The following is a 10,634-nucleotide window of genomic DNA, read 5'->3' on the forward strand; positions in this document are numbered from 1 at the left end:
AAAAAAGACTACTAAAAAATCAAGCTGGGTGTGGTGGGGCATGTCTGTAATCTCAGCATGCTGCGAGGCTGAGGCAGGAGGATTGTGAGTTTGAGCCCATCCTGGGCAACTTAGTGACTTAGCAAGACCTTGCTTCAAAATGAAAAATTTTAAAAAGGTCTGGGGTGTAGCTCACTGGGAAGGCCCTGGGTTCAATTCCCCGGTAACTGGAGGAAAGGGGGGCGGGGGAAGGAAAAATGGCTAAGTTTTAGTCTTGTCTGAAGATGTCCTGGGTTAGGAAAGGTGCCGAGGCCCAGTGTAGCCATCAGATCTTCCGCGATCAGCTGTGTGAGTCGGGAGCATCCTACATTCTACGTTCCGGGGGGCCGTGTGTCCTTCCCCATCACCAGGCGCTGTGTAGACTGCGCGTGTTACACTTAAAGCATTCCTCTCGGGTCCCACTGTGCGTGCGTGGTTGGTCGCGGACTGGGATCCGGATCTTCGGTATTCCTTCCGCACACTGTGCTTGCCTCCACTTCACGGGGCTGCTGCTTACCGCTCGACCATTTTTATTCAAAGCGTCACCGTGAGGCCAGCAGCAGCCACCTGTGTGGAGAGGCCCGAGAGCGCTGCCTGACCTGATGTGGGGAGGGCACAGTCGCTGGACAGCCGTGTGGTTGCCAGTGACTCGTCTGGCACGGAGCGAAAGAAGGCACAGACCCGTGCAGGTGACGTGTGATGGTACAGAACTGTGGGATGGGAACAGGACGAAACAGTTAGAAGACGAGCACATTTTTATAAATTGGTTTAAAAAAGTATCTTGTAGGTCTTTGGTTTCGTTTGACGATTTGTGTCCTTAGGAATTTTTTGTTTGTTTTTGTTTTTTGACAGGATCTGGCTATGTATTCCTGGCTGGCCTTGAATTTACTATATAGCCAAGGCCAGCTTTGAACGCAGGCGATCCTCCTGCCTCAGCCTCCTGAGTGCTGGGATTACACACCCGGCTTGCTTAGGAGTTTTGAAGCCTTTACAAAAAACAATATTGTGTTTTATACCATACATAAAAGGAGTAAAGCTTGGGGTTGGGGCGATGTAGCTGTGGTAGAGCATTGCCTAGCATCAGCGAGGCCAAGATCCATCTTCAGCACAGGAAAATAACAAAAAAATAAAATGATCTATCCAAGGGAATAGAGTATAAATATGCTTGAAAAATGGCTTGTGTTTACTGAACACGACTTTCGTGTCAGGTCCAGGCTGTGCTCTTTGTACTAATTATTTCATGAGTCCTTGTGACAACCTCGCTGACAGATTCTGCTGTGATTCTTGTTTTATGAACAGGGAAACTGCAGCTCCTAAGAGCTTAAATCAGAGTAAAAATATTTGAGTCTGAGTTCACCATGTTCTTTTCCGCACAGAAATTTTAGGAATGAACTATAACTAAACATTTCTAGATAATATGGTATTAAATACCAAATATATTGTCTGTTGGGATTCTGTCCAGTTTTATATTTACATATCTTATTTCACATTGTGATTAAGATAAAAATCTTAGTCGATGGTAATAAAAATCTACTTTGATAAGAACTTTTTAAGTTTTTTTGAAGTTTTCATGCCAGACTTAAGTAATTAAGTGGGTAACTTGATTGGAAAACATGCTATTTCCTTGCATTATTTTGACTAGGATTTCCCACAGTGTGTTCTGATAGAATAAAAGGTAATGATGGTGAATAGAGGAGTTCCATGTTTAGATGAATCTTAAAAATATTGTGCTAAACACCAGTAAATGAGTTTCTTTTTTGACCCTTTACCTCAAGTGCCTGTCCCTCTCTTAAATAGGGAGGTGTAATATGCAGTATTTACCTAACATCATTTTCTTATTTATTAATTTTTGCAGTTCTGGGGAGCGAACCTGAGGCCATGGTAGGCAAACACTCTACCCCAGAGTCTGCACACTCATGCTTTGTTTGTATTGTATGGATCTCTTTATGGGATTGTCATCTGAGAACATCTGGGATTAGTGTTTTGTGGAACATACTTTTGGGAAATGCTAAACAAATAGCTAGGGAAGATACTGATATTTAAGATCTAGGTTTTTGGCAGCTATTCAGATGGGCCATAAAACGGTCAACTTCATTTGTGTACACTGGCCACCACTATTATTTAAAGAATAGCAGAGGGCCGGGGATTCAGCTCAGTGGCACCATGGCCGCCTTGCAAGCACAAGGTTTTGAGTTCGATCCCCAGTACGAAAAAAAAAAAAAATGAATAGTGGACATTTGTTCTGTGCCTTAAACCATGAAAATTTAAACTGATTTTAAAAATTTTTAATGTTCTATTAGGATTATATGTATTCTTTATAATAAAGAAAAGTCAATATGCAGTAAAAATTCCTTAAGTGGGTAATGCTTAAGTAAATTATGGTATATACATGAGGATAATCATATGTCAAAAATATTCTTAGTGCAGTATTTAATGAAATAGCATTCCCAAATTATATTTAGAAGTAAAGGTCACAAAATGGGGGTACCTAGCATATAAAACAGGCTAATGAAAAAGCAAAAGTGAACCAACAAAGCCAGAAAAGACTGGCAGAAATAAAAACACAAAAAGGTTAACTTTATTATGAATAAATCAATTAAAACCAAAATATATTCAATCCAAACATATGCTACTGCAGTAAACTTGTTTGTCCTATGAATCTCACGTTTGGGAAACTTAATTCAGAATAAATCTTAGGATCTGGCGTGGCTTGCATCTTTGTCAGTAATTCACGTAGGCAAGGCAGGCAGGTCCTTGGTGTGGTAGCTTCTGCAGCTTGAAATTCAGCTTTTTTTGCTTCCTCCATCTTCCGGACGCTATAGTGACTCCTGCTTTAGTGCACTGGATTCTCTTCTAGCCTGGAAGCTGCTGAGGGTAGCTGGAGCTGCCCCGGGGGCCCTGGCTGGGTCCTGAAGCGAGGCTGATTTTTTTTTTTTTTTTTTAGCCTCAAGGCGTCTTACTCCTCTGAGCAAGGGCCTGCGAAATTATCCTAGGAGGGTGCTGGAAATCACTTCAGATTTTTAACTGGCCTTGGCCTACTGGAGAAACGATGAATTAACATGGTTCAGGTAGCACACAGCTGGTAATGGCTCCAGGCACCCTGCTCCTCAGCTGCATCCTTTCTGCCCGAAGCCCCCTGCAGCAATCAGGTTTGCTGTGGTCTCCAGGGGCCTCTTCGCCCTTTGATTCTCTTTGATCCCCTCCAAATGCAGACCTCGCCTGGCTGGCTCAGGGCCTTTCCCAGCCCCTGCACTCTCTGTGGGCTCCTGGCTCTTGATCTTCCCCAGGGCTGCATTCTCCCTGCCTTTCTCTTCTCCCTCCCTGACTCATTTTCCACCCCTTTAATTCACTCCCCAGGGCTGAAATCATCACTTTCTCTTTCCTTCTGTGGAAGGAAAGAGGAACTGGATTCAGGCTGCTTATTATCTAAGCAGCTGGCACCAAGCCCCTCAAAGTATCCGTGCAAAGAAACTTTTATTTCACTAATGTTAACTTACTTGATGATTAAAAAAGATAATTCTGTGCCCTGCGTGTCAGAAGACACTAGAAATAATTTCCTCAGGTCATACAAGCAATGGCGATTCATTCCAACTCCTCTCCACTTCCTGTCAGTCTTCCTTTGTCCACCACCCACAAATCTACTGGGCTTAAACCTTCCATTTTATTAACATCTTTTTCTCTTGTTCCTTTAAATTTCACTCTAGACCATATTGATTTGTATATATGGTAATTAGTAAAACTGAAGCTCAAACAGTAAATTCTATCTACTCAACATTGGAGACACCTACACATTGTTCTCTGCTTTCTCTCTCCCTCCCTCCCTTTCTCTCTCTCTCTCATTTTTATCCTTCTGCCCCTTAGAAGATGGCACTAGCGCCTGAGCTTTACACACAGTAGTCTCATCAATAAGTGCCAGTCAGTGGGCTTCGTGGGTTAACAATAATTTAAAATAATTTCAATCTAAATACATACTATCAAATATTTTTAGAATATGCTTTAATTCTTAAATTTTCCTTGTTTTTCCAAGATGAACTTTTATTCTTCTGAAAAACTTATTGTTAGGATGTGTAATGTGTGAGAAACTACTAAAGAGTTCCTCTATAAATACCAAGTTGTCACTGTTCAAATTCAAGTTCCAAATGTTTTCCTATTTATGCGCCACTTCTCCAAGGCGTAGTGTCCTCATTAAAATGCTGTCGCAGAGGTCACAACTGCTCGCCTGCATATAAGAAAAAGTCAGATGATTTATAGGAAGTAAAGGAAGCAAGTTTAAAAAAAGGTCCAACTTAGTCTTTTGAGGGGTTTGAGGTTGTTCTAAATTTTGGCAAAATCTTTGCAATGCTTAGAGTAGATTTTTTAAAACTAAGATTTACATTACAAAAGAAGATGTACTGTATGTTATTATCTTTTTCTTTTAATCTCAACATGGCTGAAACCATTTGGTGGATTTTTAAAAGTTCTAGTTCATTCTCAGATAGTCCCATTTGAATGATCTGTTTTTCTTTCCTTTTTTGTTTTGTTAAATCTTAGATTGGAGAAAAACTGAAATAGTTCTGAATCCATCCTACTACGTTTGCTAGAATTGATAATCTGCCCATTATGTTAAGTTAGAGATGGATTTTCTACATATATTCTGAATAATTGTACTTTATATCAACCATGGTTCCTACATATTATGTATAAAATTCCATGTATAAATTACTATGGAGAAATCAAAAGTGCAGATACAGTTTCTGTGACACCCTATTAAATATATTGGACTTCTATTGTATTTTCTTTCCAACATTTTCTACATTTAAAAAAAATACAAAGTTTCCAGTTTATATTTTCCAAAATGTTGTGTGTGAAGAATTACTTTAATAAGAATTACTCATTTCTTTATATAGCTTATTATGAAAATAAAAAGAAGTTAAAAAAAACGATCACTTCAGGGCCAGTGCTTTAGCTGAGTGGTTCCACCGCCTGCCTTGCAAGTGCAAGGTCCCAAGTTCGATCCCTGGTACAAAAAAAAAAAAATAGAAAAGTGATCACTTCAAGTGAAATATGTATTAAATTAGTATGACTTTCTGTACAATGTTTTCGATTATAGCACTATCATTTTTTTTTTTTAAAGCTTCTGAGATCTTTATTTGGATTTCTTTTGTTTGTTTGTTTTGGTACTGGGGATCAAACCTTGTGCTTGCGAGGCGGGTGGTGGAACCACTGAGCTACATCCCTAGGCTGGCCCTAACATTTTTTAATGTTGAGATCATTGTGGCTTCACCCATTTTAATGACATTGATTTCATGTTTTCTCAAATATAAATGCAGCATCTCCCTCTGTGAGGTTGTAGGTAGCATGTCTTATTATTGTTTCTTGTTTTTCCTTGCTCTGAAGATATTTGTTGAATACTTAAATTAATGAGGAATCTGTTACCAAAACCAGTATTATGATTCTTAATCTTGTCCTATCAAAGAGAATGGATTCTTTGCCTTGTTATTTCTTCTCACCCTCACTCCTTCCCACCTCAGAGGAAGACAGTCCTACATGAATGTATTTGCAGGGTTCTTTCGTTTAGTACAAATGTGTCCACATCTCTCCCTCTTTAAACACAACAAAATGCTTGGCCCAGAGAACCACCTCTTTGTCTGTCTGTCTGGGTCTCTGCTCATTTTTTTTCTTTGGCACTGGGGTTCAAACTCAGGACAACTTCACCATTGCCTGTCACCGGCTTTGTGACCAGCTTTTAGACCAACAGGACAGACACTGTAGGGCTGTCATGAAAAAGAGTAAGAGAATGAAAGCACTTGCACATCCCCTGGCAAGGAGTTAAGTGTCCTACAGATGTTATGCGTACTGATCAAAAGTGTAACTGGACTTCAGATAATTATTTTACCGAGGTTGCTGGTGCATACCTGTAATCCCAGGATGTGGGAGGCTGAAGCAAGAGGATTGCCGGGAGTTCAAGGCCAGTCTGGGCTCTGTAGTGAGTTCAAGGCCAGCCTCAGCTACATAGCAAGACCTTGTCTCAAAAAACCAAAAAAAAAATTTTTTTTGAGTTCACCTAATTCATCATTCAGTTTTCAGATTAGGAAATGAGATCCCAGAGAGATTAAGTGGTCAATGTGTCATAGAGGAAATGTTCTTTGAGTTGGATTTTGAAGGAGGACAATAGCTTGTATCTATTGATTATTCTCTGTGGGTCAGGGACTATTCTGAATACTTTTCATGGATTGTCCTATTTAATCTTTAAAACGTTTTTACTGACAATAGGATTTCAGTAGATAGTAGATATGACCTGGAACTGGTTAGAGAAGATAAAAAAACTAATAAAAAAGGAAAGACGCACAGATTTCTGATGGTGTTGATGAGACTTAGCAGCTAAAGAGCTCATCTTAGGCAGTAATGTGAAAGAATGCTGGACAGAGGCAAAATTATAGGCAGCCTTGACTACTTTACCAAAAAAGAATGTGGCTTTCGTAATGGGCAAAACAAAGAGCAGTTGTAGTAAATACATGACTTGGGGAAGTCAGGATATAGAACAGAAGTAGTGTTTTAGGCACATTGCTTTGGTGACATGCACTGGGAAGCTATTCAGACAATGTTCTGTAAACCGAAATGGAAATCACATTTCAGGACAGTATTATAGTATTATTGCATTGAAGTTTATGTCTCTTTACTTTCTACTCCTGTCCCACCCACTCAGATGTTATCATTTTGTTTCATAACCGGGTCATTGTTGGAGTCCCCTTCTGAACTCTGGCCAACCCCCCACCCCTCATTCTGACCTGGCAGTTGTTCCTCCCTCATGTTCATATACCTGTGATCTCCCATGAACACCTTCTATCTACCATTTCATGCCTGGTATCAGCTGGGGTCTCTTGTCATCTTTCAGAACCAGACCCCATGCCACCTTTTCCATGCTGTCTGATCAGCCTAGCTGGAACTGACTGCTCTCTTTTCCAAGTCCCACAGCACTGTATTTCACTACAATGCCTTACCATCTTGTTGTTTCAGTCACTTTTCTCTGGATATGATGAAATACCTGGTGTAAAATCAACGTGAGGGCTAAAGGCTTTATTTTCCCTCGTGGTTTCAGAGGTTTCAGGCCATGGTCAGCTGGCAACATTGCCTTTAGGCCTATGGCGAGGCAGAAACATCATGGTGGATGGAGTGGTAGAGGAAATCTCACTGTAGCAAGGAACCGGGAGGGAGAGAGAGCCAGACTGGAAAGGGCTGGGAACCAGATACAGTCCCCAGGGGTCACCCTGTCATGATGCACACCTTTCAGTTAGGCCCTACTTCCTGTTTCCCCCACCTCCCAAGGATCTACTAATGGATCAATCCACTGGCGAAGTTAGAGCTGTCATGCTCCAGTCACTTCTCAGAAGCCTAAATCGGCTCAGAACACAGGAGTTTTGGGGGGCTAGTTTAGATTTGAACTATTCCATTTGGTAAACTGGCTTCCAGTATTCCACTTGTATCCCCTGCAATGATAGCACATTATTGCCTAGTTAACTTGTGATGTGAATCGAAGTTATTTTAAATACTCCAAACCCCTTCCCTTTTGAGGCAAAATTCAGCGTTATATATTATACATTTTTGGCAAACCTGAGAATTTCAAATCACTGTTTGTTGGGAATTCTTAGGAGTTGGGAATAGAAAACAAAGTTAAAGACAGCAGAAGACTATCTATTTATTTCCAAGAACCTGTGGATTGTAACGGAAGCTGAGGAACACTAACCCTGAACCTTTATTGCTATACTCCTGCCCCTTAGCTTGGAGAGACTGGAACTGAACGTCAGAGGGACTTGGGACTTCAGCCTTTGGGTCCATGGGACTCCAGAGGGAGTGGTGAGTTGAAAATCCAGGGCATGGGGAGCTGACTGGGGAGAGGAAAAGGATGTATCTGAGCAGGAATAAATCTTTGGAAAAGCATGCTGAATTTGTAAGCATATCCCTGAACTATCCATTGAGGGTGATTTTAGAATTTCTAGAGAACAAGGAATTTATTTGTGCAGTGCCCATTACCACTGTTGTAGGATGTGGGAACGGTGGTCTGTAAGCTGTTACAAGGTTATTAATTCATTTCTTTGGCTCACTCATGACTTTTCTCTATTTAATCCTACACTGCCTTGAGTTCCTCAATCACATATTCTACTACTAGGATTTTCAGGAATCTAATAATGTAGACTGGCGAGGACCAGGACAGAAAAGTGCAGCCAGTATTTTCAGAACTGTTAAACCTGGCTAAGTAGGTGTCATATTCCACAGAAGAGTCGCCAGTTCTCGAGGTTCCCAGCATCTCGGCCCGTGTTTGCACCTGCTACCGCCCTTGCCTAAGGTACCTTTCTTCTCTTCATGTTTTGCAAAGTTAACCCATACTTATCCCACGTAATTGTACTGAGGTACCTCATTCTCTAAAAAGCCTTCCCTAAATACTGTATTAGAGCCACTACCCTGGTCAGCTGCCACTCCTGCCTAGTACCAGTAGCCTGGGTTATAGCTGTTAGATTGCATTGTGACAGTTGGAATTCTCGGGTCCTTGTCCCTTTGTGAGCTCCTATAACAGGAGCCCCTCTGAGCGCTAAGTATTCAGCAGCATACTTAGAAGGCAGCGAGGGCTCAAAAAAGATTTGCTCGTGGAATTAATAAATGTATGGTCTGTGTGTAGGAAAAGTATGTGAATCTCTACCTCGAAGAGCTGAGCCATCAATATTGGAGTTTTAGGATAATTTTGGAGAACCACAATTCTTACTCTCCTGTCGTCTCTCCACCTGGTGGAGTATGGCAAAATATGCTAGAATTTCGCAAAGTGTGCTCCGAAAGAAATAAAGGTAATAAAGAATGGTACATAGAGACCAGCCTAGAAAGCAGTGCGCCTACATGCCCTAAGCTAATAATAGTTCATATCAAACCCCATATTTAAGAATTGTGATTATTTTTACTATGGAGCCTCCAGGGAGAAAAGCAGACTTACAAAAACAGCTTTCTTCCCGATGAACATTTGAGATTTTGCTGCCAAACTTATTAAACCCACCCTAGCAATCTCTCCAACTTGTAAAATAACCCACTAAACAAGAGATCTCCGGATACCCATTTTCACGTACAATATAAACCAACTGGTAGCAAGCTCCCATATCCATCTAAATCTCTTCTAATAACTCAGCTTTTCCTTTTTCAGTTTGGTGGGAGCACTATGGGTTTTTATGTGATTCAATTTCGTTAAGTTTTTTGCAAGAAAAAAAACAAGCCCGGTAATAGTGCGAACCCAGGCCATGCGCATCAGCGTTTTCTCCCATGCACACCGAAAGCCCTGAAGCAGGCGTCGAGGGCCGGCCCCAGAATTTCGAGGGCCAAGCCTTGAACGTTCTTCCGGGACGCAACGTGTGAGGGCAGTTATTCTGTTCGCTTCAATTTCAGTGAAAGTAAAGAAGGCAGATAAATTGTAGGCTTGCGGACAAACCACCTTTGCAACCGTACCAACACGCGTTCATATTGAGCCCTCAGTGGGAAGCTGACCCGTGATTCGAAGGCTACTACTACAATCCAAAGTTTCATTTGACATAAAAATAAGGGCTGGTAAAAGTTTACCCAGAGTAGCATTTTGCCCTAGTTTCGCTCGTGCTTGTATTTTTTCTTTCAAATTCTTGTCTCCGCGAGGACGCGTCTGCCTGCGTTGCTAAGCCCCACCCGCCGCGGTCCGAGAGGCTGCCGCGCCCCGGGCGCCCCCGTCCCCCGTGGCGGAGACCCGACCCCGGGCCCGGCAGCGCCTCCGCGCGCTTCTCCCCGCGGTCCGCGGCAGCCGGCGCGCGGCGTGAGCCCAGGCCCGGCGAGCGTGAGAAAGTGCGCGGGGCGCGGGCGGCCCGAGCGCGGCTCCCGGAGTCCGAGCGCCCGGTGTCGCGGGGGCGGGGGCGGGGGCGAGGGCAGGGGCGGGGGCGGCGAGCAGCGCCGGGCGCGGGGCGCGAGGCGGCGGGCGCCGGGGGTTGGCGGGACGCGCGCTCCGTGCCGGCGCCGGCCTCGAGCCCGCGCCGCCCCCCCCCCCCGCGTGCCCGCGCCGCTGCGCGATGCAGTGTGGGGAATGGCTGGGGTTGGCTGAAGAGCGCACAGTGGAGTTTTAATGTCCGCCATGTTGGCCATGGCGTATTGAGGAGCGCGAGCGAGCGAGGAGCGGAGCGGCACAGCCTCCCACCCGCGCGGCTGGTCTCAGTGCCCGGACGGCGGGCTCGGTGCTCCGCCCCTCCAGTCCCCGGCAGCGGCAGGCGAGTGGGGACCGAACCCCCGGTTCTCCATGATCCCGCTGGCCGGGGCCGTTTCCCCAGAGCGGAGAGGTATCTGCTGCGCCTGAGATGAGTAAACTGTCGTTTCGGGCGCGGGCGCTGGACGCCTCGAAGCCGCTGCCGGTTTTCCGCTGTGAGGATCTGCCCGACCTGCACGAGTACGCCTCGATTAACCGGGCCGTGCCGCAGATGCCCACCGGGATGGAGAAGGAAGAGGAGTCGGTACGTGTTAACTCCCCTGTCCGACCGCCGCCCGGCCCCGCTTCCTCTGCTGCCCGCGGCGGCGGCCGAGCCGCGACCCACACAAAATGGCCGCCATCTTCTCCTCGCCGCCGACTCTGGTCGCCGGCCCGGCCT

The 10,634-nt window shown here is 44.3% G+C and overlaps 1 protein-coding gene across 4 annotated transcripts in view; it reads left to right on the forward strand.

Annotated features, from left to right (window-relative positions):
• The window catches only part of Epc1 (enhancer of polycomb 1), a 97,042-nt gene that overhangs the window by 13,666 nt on the left and 72,742 nt on the right, over positions 1 to 10,634 (forward strand). For 2 of the 4 annotated variants that reach the window (XM_087206990.1, XM_087206991.1), the window contains exon 1: positions 9,984 to 10,499. The exons of 1 other annotated variant lie outside the window; for it this stretch is intronic. In XM_087206990.1, coding sequence (XP_087063116.1) covers positions 10,347 to 10,499 — 153 coding nt within the window. In that variant the 5' untranslated portion in view covers positions 9,984 to 10,346. Of the gene's footprint in view, positions 1 to 9,983; positions 10,500 to 10,634 lie in introns of those variants that run through there. One more of the 4 variants, XM_087206993.1, reaches the window with a different exon arrangement.

Source organism: Heterocephalus glaber, unplaced genomic scaffold, assembly GCF_053883595.1.
Source record: "Heterocephalus glaber isolate CG9 unplaced genomic scaffold, H.glaber_assembly_v1.0 deba00000738, whole genome shotgun sequence".
Classification (NCBI taxonomy): Eukaryota; Metazoa; Chordata; class Mammalia; order Rodentia; family Bathyergidae; genus Heterocephalus; species Heterocephalus glaber.